This window comes from Tachypleus tridentatus, chromosome 10 (assembly GCF_004210375.1).
Source record: "Tachypleus tridentatus isolate NWPU-2018 chromosome 10, ASM421037v1, whole genome shotgun sequence".
Classification (NCBI taxonomy): domain Eukaryota; kingdom Metazoa; phylum Arthropoda; class Merostomata; order Xiphosura; family Limulidae; genus Tachypleus; species Tachypleus tridentatus.
Window position 1 is genome coordinate 3,482,097 of NC_134834.1, and position 18,834 is coordinate 3,500,930.

The 18,834-nt window shown below is 35.9% G+C and overlaps 2 protein-coding genes across 3 annotated transcripts in view; both read right to left on the bottom strand.

Annotated features, from left to right (window-relative positions):
- LOC143228645 (inverted formin-2-like) overlaps positions 1 to 18,834 on the bottom strand; it is an 89,845-nt gene that overhangs the window by 39,887 nt on the left and 31,124 nt on the right. For both annotated transcript variants that reach the window (XM_076459883.1, XM_076459884.1), the window contains exons 2-5: positions 9,329 to 9,444; positions 7,908 to 8,067; positions 4,998 to 5,031; positions 226 to 376 (exon numbers count right to left, since the gene is read on the bottom strand). In XM_076459883.1, the coding sequence (XP_076315998.1) occupies positions 226 to 376; positions 4,998 to 5,031; positions 7,908 to 8,067; positions 9,329 to 9,444 (461 nt within the window). The remainder of the gene's footprint in view (positions 1 to 225; positions 377 to 4,997; positions 5,032 to 7,907; positions 8,068 to 9,328; positions 9,445 to 18,834) is intronic.
- On the bottom strand, positions 11,090 to 17,308 carry LOC143228647 (uncharacterized). Its single transcript, XM_076459885.1, has 2 exons — positions 15,945 to 17,308; positions 11,090 to 11,401 (listed from the first exon to the last, which is right to left on the bottom strand). Exons 1-2 carry the CDS (start codon positions 16,841 to 16,843, stop codon positions 11,365 to 11,367), a joined length of 936 nt encoding a protein of 311 aa, XP_076316000.1. The 5' UTR covers positions 16,844 to 17,308; the 3' UTR covers positions 11,090 to 11,364.

Below are 18,834 nucleotides of genomic sequence, written 5' to 3' on the forward strand. Positions count from 1 at the left end.
GTCTTAGCCGAAACTGTGGTAAACATTTCAGGCAGATAGCTCACGTGACTTTTTACGTGGTCATACCCAAAAATTATTCGCAAAAGAGAGCTGGTTTTGTTCAGTAAGTTTACCCACGTGATTTATATTTGCATCAAATCAGGTACCTAACTGTAGGTTAAACTCTAGAAGTGTTCAACAGTAATGAATTTCAATCGTTAGGTTGGACTGATGACGTCCTCTTACCTGTCTCAAAATGGCGTAGAATACATCGAGATGACAGTTCAGGTCAACTCCATCTAGTCCAATGAGCTGACCCTCGTCAGCGTGATGTTTATCAAACACGTCAAGCTGTTCACAGAGTTTCGTCTTCCGTCCGTTTTCTAGATACTCACTCCTAAGTTCATTTAACAGGTTAAAAACAACAGATGAACAAGTTGTAATGAACTGAACCCAGGGGTCTGTACTTAAACATCTATAGTTAATGAGTGCAGACATGTTTAAACACATAACGACAGTTACGTAAATCAGAGATTTACAGCAATAACAAGTGACACACTCGGTAAACCACGCTGTCTTCATGCTATACTAACATGTGTCCAAGTGACACACTCGGTAAACCACACTGTCTTCATGCTATACTGACATGTGTCCAAGTGACACACTCGGTAAACCACGCTGTCTTCATGCTATACTGACATGTGTCCAAGCGACACACTCGGTAAACCACGCTGTCTTCATGCTATACTGACATGTGTCCAAGCGACACACTCGGTAAACCACGCTGTCTTCATGCTATACTGACATGTGTCCAAGTGACACACTCGGTAAACCACGCTGTCTTCATGCTATACTGACATGTGTCCAAGCGACACACTCGGTAAACCACGCTGTCTTCATGCTATACTGACATGTGTCCAAGTGACACACTCGGTAAACCACGCTGTCTTCATGCTATACTGACATGTGTCCAAGTGACACACTCGGTAGAGCACCCTGTCTTCATGTTATACTGACATGTGTCCAAGTCACACACTCGGTAAACCACGCTGTCTTCATGCTATACTGACATGTGTCCAAGTGACACACTCGGTAAACCACACTGTCTTCATGCTATACTAACATGTGTCCAAGTGACACACTCAGTAAACCACACTGTCTTCATGCTATACTAACATGTGTCCAAGTGACACACTCGGTAAACCACGCTGTCTTCATGCTATACTGACATGTGTCCAAGTGACACACTCGGTAAACCACACTGTCTTCATGCTATACTGACATGTGTCCAAGTGACACACCCGGTAAACCACGCTGTCTTCATGCTATACTGACATGTGTCCAAGTGACACACCCGGTAAACCACGCTGTCTTCATGCTATACTAACATGTGTCCAAGTGACACACTCGGTAAACCACGCTGTCTTCATGCTATACTAACATGTGTCCAAGTGACACACTCGGTAAACCACGCTGTCTTCATGCTATACTAACATGTGTCCAGGTGACACACTCGGTAAACCACACTGTCTTCATGCTATACTAACATGTGTCCAAGTGACACACTCAGTAAAACCACACTGTCTTCATGCTATACTAACATGTGTCCAAGTGACACACTCGGTAAACCACGCTGTCTTCATGCTATACTGACATGTGTCCAAGTGACACACTCGGTAAACCACGCTGTCTTCATGCTATACTGACATGTGTCCAAGTGACACACTCGGTAAACCACGCTGTCTTCATGCTATACTGACATGTGTCCAAGTGACACACTCGGTAAACCACGCTGTCTTCATGCTATACTAACATGTGTCCAAGTGACACACTCGGTAAACCACACTGTCTTCATGCTATACTAACATGTGTCCAAGTGACACACTCGGTAAACCACGCTGTCTTCATGCTATACTAACATGTGTCCAAGTGACACACTCGGTAAACCACGCTGTCTTCATGCTATACTAACATGTGTCCAAGTGACACACTCGGTAAACCACGCTGTCTTCATGCTATACTAACATGTGTCCAAGTGACACACTCGGTAAACCTCGCTGTCTTCATGCTATACTAACATGTGTCCAAGTGACACACTCGGTAAACCACACTGTCTTCATGCTATACTAACATGTGTCCAAGTGACACACTCAGTAAACCACACTGTCTTCATGCTATACTAACATGTGTCCGTATGCTTGTCCTATCAACGGACACAAACAAAGTTTTGAATAATAATATTCTATATATTTCAACCAGGTTTAACCAGAATTCAATCATTTCTGACTGAAGAAAACAATAAAATGTAAGATAACATCAGTTCCTGCAGTATACAATAAAATGTAAGATAACATCAGTTCCTGTAGTATATAATAAAACGCAAGATAACATCAGTTCCTGTGGTATACAATAAAACGCAAGATAACATCAGTTCCTGTGGTATACAATAAAACGCAAGATAACATCAGTTTCTGTGGTATACAATAAAACGCAAGATAACATCAGTTCCTATGGTATACAATAAAAAGTAAGATAACATCAGTGCCTGTAGTATACAATAAAACGCAAGATAACATCAGTTCACGTAGTATACAATAAAACGCAAGATAACATCAGTTCACGTAGTATACAATAAAACGCAAGATAACATCAGTTCACGTAGTATACAATAAAACGCAAGATAACATCAGTTCACGTAGTATACAATAAAACGCAAGATAACATCAGTTTCTGTGGTATACAATAAAACGCAAGATAACATCAGTTCTTGCAGTATACAATAAAATGTAAGATAACATCAGTTCCTGTAGTATACAATAAAACGTAAGATAACATCAGTTCCTGTGCTAACAGATAAAGATTTGATTTTAATTTTTTTGTATTTTAGTAACCTTGACCTTGATTCTTCAAAAATGAATCACTTTTAAGTAGGGTCATCGTCTAATACATTCAACCATTATCAAGACATATTGCTGCAAGACACACAAACGAACACCCACAGAGATGAAAATATAGCCTTGTGTGACTGAGATAATGACGGTTACGTAATGAACCAATGTTCGTCTTCTGGATCAGCCATTAAGTGTCTATTCTCGTCATCAGTATTGTTATGAACCAACGGTTTCCTTTGGATCAACCAGTAAGTGTCTATTCTCGTCATCAGTATTGTTATGAACCAACGGTTTCCTTTGGATCAACCAGTAAGTGTCTATTCTCGTCATCAGTATTGTTATGAACCAACGGTTTCCTTTGGATCAACCAGTAAGTGTCTATTCTCGTCATCAGTATTGTTATGAACCAACGGTTTCCTTTGGATCAACCAGTATGTGTCTATTCTCGTCATCAGTATTGTTATGAACCAACGGTTTCCTTTGGATCAACCAGTAAGTGTCTATTCTCGTCATCAGTATTATTATGAACCAACGTTTTCCTTTAAATCAACCAGTAAGTGTCTATTCTCGTAATCGGTATTATTATGAACCAACGGTTTCCTTTGAATCAACCAGTAAGTGTCTATTCTCGTAATCAGTATTGTTATGAACCAACTGTTTCCTTTGGATCAACCAGTTAGTGTCTATTCTCGTAATCAGTATTGTTATGAACCAACTGTTTCCTTTGAATCAACCAGTAAGTGTCTATTCTCGTAATCAGTATTATTATGAACCAACGGTTTCCTTTGAATCAACCAGTAAGTGTCTATTCTCGTAATCAGTATTGTTATGAACCAACTGTTTCCTTTGGATCAACCAGTAAGTGTCTGTTCTCGTAATCGGTATTATTATGAACCAACGGTTTCCTTTGAATCAACCAGTAAGTGTCTATTCTCGTAATCAGTATTGTTATGATCCAACTGTTTCCTTTGGATCAACCAGTAAGTGTCTGTTCTCGTAATCGGTATTATTATGAACCAACGGTTTCCTTTGAATCAACCAGTAAGTGTCTATTCTCGTAATCAGTATTGTTATGAACCAACTGTTTCCTTTAAATCAACCAGTAAGTGTCTATTCTCGTAATCGGTATTATTATGAACCAACGGTTTCCTTTGAATCAACCAGTAAGTGTCTATTCTCGTAATCAGTATTGTTATGAACCAACTGTTTCCTTTGGATCAACCAGTAAGTGTCTATTCTCGTAATCAGTATTGTTATGAACCAACTGTTTCCTTTGAATCAACCAGTAGGTGTCTGTTCTCGTCATCAGTATTGTTATGAACCAACTGTTTCCTTTGGATCAACCAGTAAGTGTCTGTTCTCGTCATCAGTATTGGTATAAACCAACGTTCGTTCTCTGGATCAACCAGTAAGTGTCTGTTCTCGTCATCAGTATTGTTATAAACCAACGTTCGTTCTCTGGATCAACCAGTAAGTGTCTGTTCTCGTCATCAGTATTGTTATAAACCAACGTTCGTTCTCTGGATCAACCAGTAAGTGTCTGTTCTCGTCATCAGTATTGGTATAAACCAACGTTCGTTCTCTGGATCAACCAGTAAGTGTCTGTTCTCGTCATCAGTATTGGTATAAACCAACGTTCGTTCTCTGGATCAACCAGTAAGTGTCTGTTCTCGTCATCAGTATTGGTATAAACCAACGTTTGTTCTCTGGATCAACCAGTAAGTGTCTATTCTCGTCATCAGTATTATTATAAACCAACGTTCGTCCTCTGGATCAACCAGTAAGTGTCTATTCTCGTCATCAGTATTGTTATAAACCAACGTTCGTCCTCTGGATCAACCAGTAAGTGTCTATTCTCGTCATCAGTGACTACGCACCTAAGTTCAACATCAGCGTCTGGGACTCGTTTTGATATCTGATTATCTACACACACACACATCACAGGAACTTATTTAATTACGTGTTTCGTTATACTCATCAGCTTTGAAACAGAGTGATGTGTAATTTTTGAAATCCATTCAGTCTCACTATTTGTCCTAAAACGACAAATTGTGCTACAAAGTTCGCTACAAACTTTTAACGAATTACATTCACGTTAAATTACCATACAGCTTTATTTTTACTTACCTGAGATCGCTGAAGACTTCCAACAGTTTCAAACCTGAAAGTAAACAACATTAATAAAGGGACTAGCATTTTGTTTAAACCTGGTGTGCAAAATCAATACTAAAGATTAAAAAACTGTACTGTTTACTTCTGTTTACGGTTTTAGCTATACAGTTTTCATGTTTTGATTTACAATTTTTAAACACTGATGTCAGAGTTATAAGTAAGTTTAAACAAAATACATATGGATTCACATACTATATGACTTTCATACCTTATAGTTAACTAAATTATGATAAGACTGTACCATACACACAGTAGGTATACACTTTTGTACTGTTACTATAATGTTATTTATATTATAAAATATTAGTTATTATATGTACCACATACACAGTAGGTACACACTTTTGTACTGTTACTATAATGTTATTTATATTATAAAATATTAGTTATTATATGTACCATACACACAGTATGTACACACTTTTGTACTGTTACTATAATGTTATTTATATTATAAAATATTAGTTATTATATGTACCATACACACAGTATGTACACACTTTTGTACTGTTACTATAATGTTATTTATATTATAAAATATTAGTTATTATATGTACCATACACACAGTAGGTACACACTTTTGTACTGTTACTATAATGTTATTTATATATTTTAAAATATTAGTTATTATATGTACCACATACACAGTAGGTGCACACTTTTGTACTGTTACTATAATGTTATTTATATTATAAAATATTAGTTATTATCTGTACCATACACACAGTAGGTGCACACTTTTGTACTGTTACTATAATGTTATTTATATTATAAAATATTAGTTATTATCTGTACCATACACACAGTAGGTGCACACTTTTGTACTGTTACTATAATGTTATTTATATATTTTAAAATATTAGTTATTATATGTACCACATACACAGTAGGTACACACTTTTGTACTGTTTCTATAATGTTATTTATGTTATAAAATATTAGTTATTATCTGTACCATACACACAGTAGGTACACTTTTGTACTGTTACTATAATGTTATTTATATTATAAAATATTAGTTATTATATGTACCACACACAGTATGTACACACTTTTGTACTGTTACTATAATGTTATTTATATTATAAAATATCAGTTATTATATGTACCATACACACAGTATGTACACACTTTTGTACTGTTACTATAATGTTATTTATATTATAAAATATTAGTTATTATATGTACCATACATACAGTAGGTACACACTTTTGTACTGTTACTATAATGTTATTTATATTATAAAATATTAGTTATTATATGTACCACACACAGTATGTACACACTTTTGTACTGTTACTATAATGTTATTTATATTATAAAATATCAGTTATTATATGTACCATACACACAGTAGGTACACACTTTTGTACTGTTACTATAATGTTATTTATATTATAAAATATCAGTTATTATATGTACCATACACACAGTATGTACACACTTTTGTACTGTTACTATAATGTTATTTATATTATAAAATATTAGTTATTATACGTACCACATACACAGTAGGTACACACTTTTGTACTGTTACTATAATGTTATTTATATTATAAAATATTAGTTATTATACGTACCACATACACAGTAGGTACACACTTTTGTACTGTTACTATAATGTTATTTATATTATAAAATATTAGTTATTATATGTACCACATACACAGTATGTACACACTTTTGTACTGTTACTATAATGTTATTTATATTATAAAATATTAGATATTATATGTACCATACACACAGTATGTACACACTTTTGTACTGTTACTATAATGTTATTTATATTATAAAATATTAGTTATTATATGTACCATACACACAGTAGGTACACACTTTTGTACTGTTTCTATAATGTTATTTATATTATAAAATATTAGTTATTATATGTACCACATACACAGTAGGTACACACTTTTGTACTGTTACTATAATGTTATTTATATTATAAAATATTAGTTATTATATGTACCACATACACAGTAGGTACACACTTTTGTACTGTTACTATAATGTTATTTATATTATAAAATATTAGTTATTATATGTACCACATACACAGTAGGTACACATTTTTGTACTGTTACTATAATGTTATTTATATTATAAAATATTAGTTATTATATGTACCATACACAGTAGGTACACACTTTTGTACTGTTACTATAATGTTATTTATATTATAAAATATTAGTTATTATATGTACCATACACACAGTCGGTACACACTTTTGTACTGTTACTATAATGTTATTTATATTATAAAATATTAGTTATTATATGTACCATACACACAGTAGGTACACACTTTTGTACTGTTACTATAATGTTATTTATATTATAAAATATTAGTTATTATCTGTACCATACACACAGTAGGTACACACTTTTGTACTGTTACTATAATGTTATTTATATTATAAAATATTAGTTATTATATGTACCATACACACAGTAAGTACACACTTTTGTACTGTTACTATAATGTTATTTATATTATAAAATATTAGTTATTATATGTACTATACACACAGTATGTACACACTTTTGTACTGTTACTATAATGTTATTTATATTATAAAATATTAGTTATTATATGTACCACATACACAGTAGGTACACACTTTTGTACTGTTACTATAATGTTATTTATATTATAAAATAGTAGTTATTATATGTACCATACACACAGTATGTACACACTTTTGATCTGTTATTTCTTTACTCCAGAATGCTTTGTTTCCTACCCATGAAATATGAATACCACACTAGTCTTAGCTGTCTATTTGTCTTTCTATACAACAAAAGTTACACGAATATTAAAACTTTGTTCTAATTAGATTTAGTACCGAATATTTACCAATAAATTCATTTCGAATTCTGATTTGTTCCTTTATCGATAGAGCAGAGGTAATGAGACAGTTAACAAAAGTAACTAGTACTGTCTGGTATTCCACAGTTTTTATATTCTTTAGTTCATCCACGATCACCTTTAACCTGTACCTTTCACACTTCTTTTCCTGGAGATAAAGAGAAAAAAACAAATACAAATTATATATCTTCTCTATTAAGACAAGTTGTGTAAAGAAATCATGTGTACACAGATATAACACATTTATATGTTTAGAAGATACACTTAATCTACAAGAAATCCTTCAGTTTTGAATTATAACTGAGATACCCAGAAACAGTGAATGGAGATTGGGTAAGTTTGAACACACTTTATCTAACATGTTTTCTAAACTTTACAACAAATATGTGTGTGTGTGTGTGTGTGTGTACACTACTGTGCAGAACTATTAAGTCCAACATTAGATTTGAGACTACTTTCAGAGAACCATGGAAGGTATATCACAGGTAAAACATAATTGTATTAATATTCATGTTTAGTACAACAGAAACTCAGTGGAAGTGTCTGAGTTCAATAAAGAGTTAATATTTTGTGTATTTCATTTTACTTTAATAACTACAGACAGTCTTTCAGGCATTATTGTAACATATTTAATCAAAGTGTTCTTTGGGATTTTACTCCAAATGTCTCTAATACACTCCCATAAAGTTTCTTTAAATGTAACTTTTGATTTGCCAAGTTTTTGATCCATCAGATCCCAGGTCTGTTCAGATGGGTTAAGATCAGTGATCTGTGAAGGATAATGTATCATTTGAATGAGTCCAGTAGCTTCTTTCTTAACTAAACAGTTTCTACATAGGTTGGATGTGTGTTTGGGGTTATTATCTTCTTGATAGTAGAATCATTTACCAATAATACATAAACTGCTTGGTATACCATGATGGATCAATATCTGATGGTACTTGACCTGGTCCATTATTCCATTTATTTTGTAAATATCTCTTGTTACCTCAATAAAAAAACACTCCCTAACCATTACACTGCCTCCCCTCATGTTTCATGGTAGGTGTTATACACTGAGGTAAGCATCTTTCACCTTTCTTCTACCAGATTTACAACTTATGTTTATAACTAAATATTTCAAACTTGGACTTATCTGTCCATAAAACCAGTTTCCAATCATCAACAGTCCAGTTTTGGTACTTTTTACCAACTTTCAGTTTCTTGACAATGTTTGTATGTCAAAGTAAAGGTTTTAAACTGGTACATAACCAAATATTTCATTCTGGTTCAGTGTTCTTGGTACTGTACATCTGGACTTATAACTTTAAAAATCAGGCTGTGATGCACGTAATAGGCATATTACAAATACCAATTGTACATGTTAACAACAAACAAACCAATTTCAGTAAATCAACAGTATAACATACCTTATAGTATTCTAAAGTTTCCAAAGAACGGTCATATCCTTCCTGGCTGTACACACACAGAGCAGAGAGAAGTTCGAAAACATGTTTCTTGACCGTCACACTGTTGGTGTCTAGAGCTGAAATAACACAACTTTGACTTAGTTGTGGTAACAGCACGTGTATGATGACAATATTAGTTTATCTTCTGTATTAACACTATTCAGTACACTGGTGACTACATTCAGTTGATGGTATCAACTACATAGCCTTGTATTATTAGTGTGAAGTCATGTGTCATCCATTACTAGCAAGTCTGTTTTTACTAGCCAATATAAATTAGTTGGTCTTACAAAACTCGAACACAGACAGAACTATGTTCTATACCTATTATTATTATTTCAATAAGCTTAGAGTATATTAATATATTCATGACTCCATTAATAGCAAAACTCTCAAAAACAGTGATATTTAAATAAAACTGTACATAAACATATATTTAAAATAAAAATATCAAACATTAGAAGCCCTAATCACAGAGGTTCTCTTCCAGGTAGAAGGACAGAACATAGCTACAAACTAACTCATGGCCTTAGATCATAACGTGATATAGGTCACAAAGAAACTTCCAGGTAGAAAAACAGAACATAGCTACAAACTAACTCATGGCCTTAGATCATAACGTGATATAGGTCACAAAGAAACTTCCAGGTAGAAAAACAGAACATAGCTACAAACTAACTCATGGCCTTAGATCATTACGTGACATAGATCACGGAGAAACTTGCAGGTAGAAAAACAGAATATAGCTACAAACTATCTCATGGTCTTAGATCATTACGTGATATAGATCACAGAGAAACTTCCAGGTAGAAAAACAAAACATAGCTATAAACTAACTCATGGCCTTAGATCATTACGTGTACGTGATATAGATCACAGAGAAATGTCCAGGTAGAAAAACAGAACATAGCTACAAACTAACTCATGGCTTTAGATCATTACGTGTATGTGATATAGATCACAGAGAAACTTCCAGGTAGAAAAACAGAACATAGCTGCAAACTAACTCATGATCTTAGATCATTACATGATATAGATCACAGAGAAACTTCCAGGTAGAAAAACAGAACATAGCTGCAAACTAACTCATGATCTTAGATCATTACGTGATATAGATCACAGAGAAACTTCCAGGTAGAAAAACAGAATACAGCTACAAACTATCTCATGGTCTTAGATCATTACGTGATATAGATCACAGAGAAACTTCCAGGTAGAAAAACAGAATATAGCTACAAACTAACTCATGGCCTTAGATCATTACGTGATATAAATCACAGAGAAATTTCCAAATAGAAAAACAGAACATAGCTACAAACTAACTCATGGTCTTAGATCATTACGTGATATAGATCACAGAGAAACTTCCAGGTAGAAAAACAGAACATAGCTACAAACTAACTCATGGTCTTAGATCATTACGTGATATAGATCACAGAGAAACTTCCAGGTAGAAAAACAGAACATAGCTACAAACTAACTCATGGTCTTAGATCATCACGTGATATAGGTCACAGAGAGACTTCCAGGTAGAAAAACAGAACATAGCTACAAACTAACTCATGGTCTTAGATCATCACATGATATAGTTCACAGAGAAACTTCCAGGAGAGAAGATAGTTTATATAATAACAGATTCAAGATGCATAGTGTGGACATGTTTTTCAGGTCCCGAAATTTTGAAACCTCTCTACAATTTTTTAAGTAAAAAAATGATTGTGACTTGGCAGTAAACATATAATAACGAAGATATGCAGACATGGACGAAAATGACACACTGTTCTAAATAGTTACTAAGTAATAAATATCTGAGAAACTAATTTCAAAAGTGGAAATCTAGCATCTATGACGTTGTGGCAAAGTTAGTTAAGACACGTGTCATATGTTCGAATCAATGCATGGTTTTTAGTTACAATTTTCAAAATAGCACGAGATATAATTAATGTTTTTTTTACTTACAGAGTCAGTTAAACAGGTTTGTGTGTGTATTTTTTCTTTTACCATCTACAGTGTCCACCGCGCGGAATCGAACCCCTAATTTTAACGTTGTAAATCCAATTTTTTTTCTCTTTATTCATCCCTCCTCAAAGAGGGGGTATAAACAAAAATACATGAAATAAAACACTAGTTAAATATGGAGAGAAAACACTGCAAGATACCACCTTGTTAAAAAATTACAACAAAAGGTATAAAATGTATTAGAAAATATAAAAGAAGTAATGGTTAGCGGTAAGTATCTAAATCAAATTACACGAAAAACATTAATAAAACAACGGAACACTTATGATAAAACAGAAAACTTGTAGAAAAGAATACACTTCATCTTAACAAAGCACATAACAGGTATCTTTGTTACTATTATAGTGATACAGTAAATGAAACATTAGTTAAGTAATTAGCATATGGAAAAAAACAAACAAAAAACATTGCAAGATACCTTGCTAAAAATTACAACAGGTGTAAAATGTGTTAAAAAATATAAAAGAAGTGATAATTAGCTGTAATTTTTAAATCAGAATACACCAAAAACCTTAATAGAACAATAAAAAGAATGGAACACTGTGATAAAAAAACAAAATTCAATTGTAGAAAAGAACACATTTTATCTTAACAAAGCACATAACAGGTATCCGTGTACTCCCTTTGTAACCAACCTACTGTTATAATGATACACTGAATAAAAGACACTTAATGAGTCATGTAACACACATCTGTGATAATGTAAGTGTATATGTTTGCGTAAACACATTTTATAGAACGTAATTAAATGAAGCTTGCGATTTCGTGCTAACTGAACAGACCTCGCAGATTGGATAACAAGCCGTGCAAAACTAGTTAATAAGCGAAAAATATTTAAACACCGACCAGGTAAGAGAGGATGAGATCCCACTAACTGGCATCTCCTCCAGACCCAGTTGGAGATACGGCATCCATAATAAAATTCCAGTAAAGCATACACATAGGACCACAAGGGCTGGACAGAAGGACACATGAAAAACAGATGGTCAATGGTTTCCCGCGTTACTGCACAAAAAGTGCACAACCCTGTGGGATGCCTGTCCATATGCACCAACTTAACATTAGTAGTCACTGCTCGCAAATATAACAAATAATCCACGGTACAGACATCAAAACCCACAAATGATAAAAAGGTAGATTTGCGAATGAGTGTCAAATCGTCTGGAGGAACAATATTCCCCCAAAAGGATGGAGCAGAGACATGATAAGCAAGTGAACAATTCAAATAACAAAACAACTGCTTCAGAGTTAATCCCCTAAAATGGACCCGTTGATTAGAAGAGTCCACAAAGTACAAGTCTATCTCATACTGTGTTGAAGACAGCGGAGCTGGCTGAGTAGACGTGAGCGCCAGCCAATCTTCAGGCAATGCATCCGTCAAAGAAGTGAGATGTGAAACAATGATATTGACATTCAACGACATATCGACATCAGTACACATTTCTACAACCGCCTCCACAGGGAGAAATCCTGGGAGCACCTCATACAATAAGTGTCGCACAAGGACCAATCCTGCTTTAATAAATTCAGGAAAATTAAACGTGTGTGACCGAGCATCAACAAGAACAGGATTAAGAAACAATGGTTCGTCGGAAACATGCGATGAAAGAGGAACAGGGTCAAGCCCTTTATCCCCAAGTAGTACCTTCCATGCACGAAACATATCCTGAATAAACATTGGTAAGACCTTCACATACCTCGGCAAAATCCGGCATTGAAGAGCCCGAAATCCCAATGCGAGTTCACCATAACAAGAGAAAAACCCAAAAAGAAGTTGCTTCAAAGGCGACGGACAAGAACCGTCCAAACATCTCTGCAGCAATTTCAAGCGAAAAGCAAGGTTACGAACGTGTATATCTACCAAATCGATACCCCCACAATTCTTGGCCAAGATCCAATAAGCAATCTTGTGAATACCACCCAGCCACACGAAATCTAATACACTTTGACGAAACCGAGCTTCAAATTGTTGTAGCAATGAGAGGATTTACAATGGATACCACAAAACCGACGCCACCAAGACATTCACCACGATAGATTTGCCCTTCAGCGACAGGGAACGATATCTCCAGGACACCAGGATACTAGAGACTTTGCGCAAAACTCCCCGCCACGTATCCTGCAGCATAACATCAAATTGAGAATGAAAAATAATACCCAAAATCCGAATAGGATTCTGGGAGATTTTCAACTCTCCCAGGACATAGTCATTAGAAGAGGCCAAGCTCCCAACCCAGAGACCCTGACTCTTTGTCCAATTAATCCTACCACCCGAAGCCCGACCAAAGATACTACAAACATCCAAAACGTATGGCAAGGAATCAGAATCTTGTAAAGTCAATGTAGTGTCGTCAGCATGTTGATAAATAAGGGACGGTGTGTTGAGGAACCCATCACCCCCAATACCTATAATCTGATCATGATGGAACAACATATTTCTTAATGGTTCAACACTGAGAACATAAAGCAAAGCAGACATTGGGCAGCCTTGACGAATACCTCGAGATAAGGAGAACCTATCAGTGAGAAAGCCATTAAACTTAACACAGCTAGAAATATCAGTATAACATAGTTTAATCCAATTAACAAAAGTCGAGTTAAAACCCACTCGCACGAGAAGTTGAAATACATAGTCATGGTTCACCCGATCAAAGGCTTTCATTTGATCGAGCTTCAAAAAAATTCCCCCATGTCCTGTACGTTCTAAAGATTGGAGAAGCAAAACTAAAGTCAGCGGGTTGTCAATGACAGGCATACAACCAGACTGATTAACTGACACTAAACTAGATATTACGGTGGAAAGGCGTCGAGCCAGCACTTTAGCCAATAACTTGTAGTCAGTACACAGCAACGTCAGTGGCCGACTATTAGCCACCAACCGTCGATCCCCGCCCTTCGGAATAGGAACAATCACACCAATGGAGCAACTGTTTGGAGTGTTAGAGGTCGGATAAGACGGTTACAAAATCATCTACAAATAACGGTAAAAAGTACTTGTAAAATTCTGATGTAAATCCATCAAGACTCGGAGATTTTCCAGTCGGTAAACCAGCAAGTGCAGATAACAATTCCGAGGCCGTGAAAGGTGCATCACACATCTTGCTCAGGGGAAAGCGTTTTGTCGATAAAGTTGAGCACCATATCTACATCATCCTGCTGGACTTCTTTAGTATACAAAGTAGAATAACAGTGATGTAAAACAGCAGCTATATCATCCACTTCGAACACCTCATTCAGTAAGCATGGATCGAAACTCTGTCCGAACTTTCTCCATACGCAAAAAGTAAGAGGTTGACCTTTCGCCCTCCTCGAACCAACGAATATGTGAACGAATCCGAGCCCCTTCAATGGCGTCATGATCACATTTCTCCAAGTCTTCTTCATATGCATATAACTTTTCCCTAGACCGAGTAGGACAACTCGCCAATTTACACAACTCACGAGCAACGGAATGTTCTAACTTACGTTCCTTAAATCGAAAGTCACACGCCCGACGAAGCGAATATCGCTTGGTAATATCACGGATTGCATTTTTTAAGGTCGCATACCAGGAGATCTTGTCACGACCATATACTTGCCAAATACGGCTTCTTTCGATTAAGAGTGTGATGGTATTTATGTATTCAACATCTCTCAGTAGCTGATTATTAAAGTGAAAGTAATTTGGACCCGTAACAACTTGAGATAAGTTAAGAGTGAAGCTTAACAGAGCATGATCGGCACCAGGGAACCACATCGTATGGAAACTATTGACAACACCCTGCAGGTTAGCCGTAATCAAGTCTAGACGGGAAGTGATCAACTCTCCAAGAACAAAACGCCTCCACGTTAAACCAGGAGTATTTGATGTTAATACTGAATGTACATCCAATAAACCGAACCTTGTAATGAACTGTTCAAAGGCCAGACGACTCGCATCGCGGGATAAATGTACAGGAAATTTTTCACGCGTTTCATCCAAAACACAATTAAAATCCCCAACTACTATTAATCCCAGCAATCATCTAAAGAAAAATCTAATGAACGAAAAAAATCCCGTCGTTCGTAAATGTCACGTGGTGCATAAACAGATGACAATTTAAATGATAAATCCGTAAATATGAACTTTAACGTTATCACTCGACCACCCCTATCCAAGAAATCAAGCATAACTTTGTCATTCAAATGCCGTTGTAACAAAATAGCCACCCCATGACGTCCATTATGTGAATTATTGACAAAAACAGCACCCTTCCAATATTCCGTGACAACTTCAATAAAATCATTAGTAAAAAAAGTTTCCTGTAAACACACCACATCAAAATTAGCAGAAAAGTAATCCAAACAATACGACAATTTGCTGATATTATGCAAACCGTTACAATTCAATACACCCACCCTAAGTGATTGGATCATGCTAAGATAAAAGACATGGTATGAATAAACAAATTAATCTAGTACAAAAGATGAACAAAGATATCAACATGTAGTACAAAATGCACTATGTAAAAGTACATTATTCACTTGCACAATATCGTAATGACACAAAAAATAAGTAAATTAGCAAATAGGTAACTACTTTTGAGACACGGTCTTAGGATTCGCCTTAGAGAGACGCAGTACCGTCATGTCCGATAAACGTTTCCGTCCACCACCTTTCTTCGTGGTCCCAGGAGTGTCCGTCGCCACCACACTCGCATATTTCCATCGGCGAGATACAGGTTCCACAACAGCACTTGTGGCAGACTCACCTCGAACCTGTAAGGGTAGGAAGTGGCTATCTAAATGTCGGCGTCCAATAGAGGGCTGACTACCAGTTCGTTCTCTCGCACCTGCAGAGACAGTCGAACGAACGACGAGAACACTTGTCCTGTGAGACACTGTAGCCGCCTCTTTCATCGGGAGAGAAACCTCCATTGTTTGTCGTGGAACGTCAGTTGGTCGATCACCCTTATCTGATTCTACACTTTCAATAGGGGCCTGAGCCACTACAGCACTATCGCGAGGGAGAGGCGGGGAAACCCCAAGCTTAGGACAACGATGACGCACGTGACCTTGCTCATGACAGTTCCGGCAAATTAATTGGGGACAATCTCTATACAGATGATCCGCACTTAAACACGAATTACACACTTTCATTTGATGGTCATGTTTTACCTTAAGCATTACAACCTTTCCCAGGGGATCAATAACCTTCACGACATATGGCAAAGATGTACTTGTGGCACTTAACGAAACACGAACATGGCGAAAACCTAAATAAATACCTTGGTCCCGTTTCCATACAAGAGGACTTTTAACCTCATATTCAAAGTCCTTCAACTTCTGTAAAAGTACAGCATCTTCGATATATTCTGGTACATCCATGAAAGAAACAGTAACTGTACGTTTGGTAACCCCATTCGTGAAGTAATGCACTCCATTAACCAATAAACCAGAATCAATCACCATATCGACATCAGCAGAAAGCAACCTCATAGCCACCGGGTCGTGGAACAACTGAAGTTATTGAAGCCGCTCCAAAAGTTGAACAAACTGCATGGATAACTTCACCATGGCTGGCGTTAGAACATTCAACAAAAACAGTACGTCGCATTACATCAACGTCATTTGAAGACATCGCTACTACACAGCGAGAAAACAGCAAAAACAATTAGCAACACAAGAAACAATTAATATTCAGAAAACGAGGCCTAGCGAAATATAAAAAGTAGCAAATAACGGAGCTCAAAAACACACGTCTGCACTAGATTGTAAATTCGAAAACTTGCCGCTACCCCAGCGGTGGACTAACAGTACAGCGTGATCTGCTGTCTTATTGAGTATCCTGTACATGAAATGTGTTGAAACGCCAAGAGAATTTCCAAGTTATAAAAATTCTTGAAATCTATTAGTCGTTTAAACCAACCCGTTACTAACTCTTCGAACAGAACTTTCAAGTATTTGTTACAATAATTATTGACAGTCTTGTCGTGACGTCATGCTTTACCAGTTAGCGCGTTCTACGCCTTAAACCCATGCCGTTCGTTTCATAGAAACCTATCAGATGTCCAGTTTTAAACGCGTATTTCTCCATTTCAAATGAAAATAAAAAAGTAGACATGCTGTGAGACAGGAACCAATACTAAACTGTAGTTAAAGGCCAATGACTATGTGGTCAATGTTGGTGAACTCGTGTGGATTATATAAGTTGCTTACACAAGTTCAGAAACTCGATATTAAATCAGCCCGTATAATGATAACCACGCCGTGAATTTGCTTGCTGAGATGATTCATGATAGAAATGTGTTGGATAAGTCTAACTTATGCACAGATTATATCACGTCCAGATATTATGCCTACATATTTTAAATCCGTGGTTTTGTAACCTGAGTCTGCGCAAAACATCATGTTACCATGAAAATATATCCAGAGAAAGAAGATTCATTATCTGGTTTGAAAACTTTCTGAATCCACTGGCTTCTTACTTCATCATCCAGTTATTATTAGTTTGGTAGTAATAGAGTTTTGCAATATAATAACAATATATTTATTTTACCTTCCTTTATTCACAGAGTTTCAGAACGGCATGATTTTAAGCTTTAATTTTGTTAATACTATATTTTTACTTCACTCAAGAACTTAAAGAAGAATATATCACACATGAATCACGAATTCCGAATAAAACAAGCACACTCCACAAAAGTGTTTATTATAGATGCGATAGAAAACTACCAGTTTCAGTCTTGTCATTAAAAGTGTACACTGACATGTCCCACAATTATTAACCGGCCGGTATAATGAAATATGTTCCTTCATTTTGAACCGCCCTACTTCCATTACTTACAGTGATCTGAAATTATCGACATTGAGTCAACGATGATTACGGTGTTTGTAGTTAGGTGTCTTTTGAAAACTTACGTATATCTCTAGAACATAACCCACACCCAACATTAGCCTATTTAAACTTTGCCTGGTTAAGTGGTGTTTCTAGTATCTGTTAACTTCTGTGTATGTGTGGAAAATTAACACTTTCATGTTACTGGAAGCCACCATTTAGACAAAATAACACTACTGTATCTCAGATAGGAGGCTGGGGGTTGGAAGACCTCTCAAGTAAGGGTCTGCCCTTCACACGTCAGTGCTTAGGCCTAACAAAACTACGCTAGTTTGAGTTATTTATCACCTAGGCTTAACATAAATTGATTATTACAAACTCCTATCATAAACAAGTGTATTCGTCTGGGGGTTGGAAGAACTCTCAGGCTCAGGCCTAACAAAACTACGCTAGTTTCAATCATCTATCAACGAGGCCTAACACTGAAATAGAAACGCTTATAACTCGAAAAGGGCGCTTTCGAAAGGTGGACCTTTCTTTTTCAGGGGCAATCTGGGAACTAAAATCAACTAGGCCTAACATAAATTTATTATTACAAATTTCTATCATACACAAGTGTATATTTCTGGTTACCTTTAGTGATGACGAGAAA

What these genes read in the sequence shown, in the direction of transcription:
- LOC143228647 (XM_076459885.1), bottom strand. Translation starts at nt 16,843, where the DNA reads ATGAGGTTGCTTTCTGCTGATGTCGATATGGTGATTGATTCTGGTTTA. An exon ending in CCTAAGACCGTGTCTCAAAA is followed by an intron (nt 11,402 to 15,944) that starts GTAGTTACCTAT and finishes CGTTAAAATTAG; the next exon opens with GGGTTCGATTCCGCGCGGTG.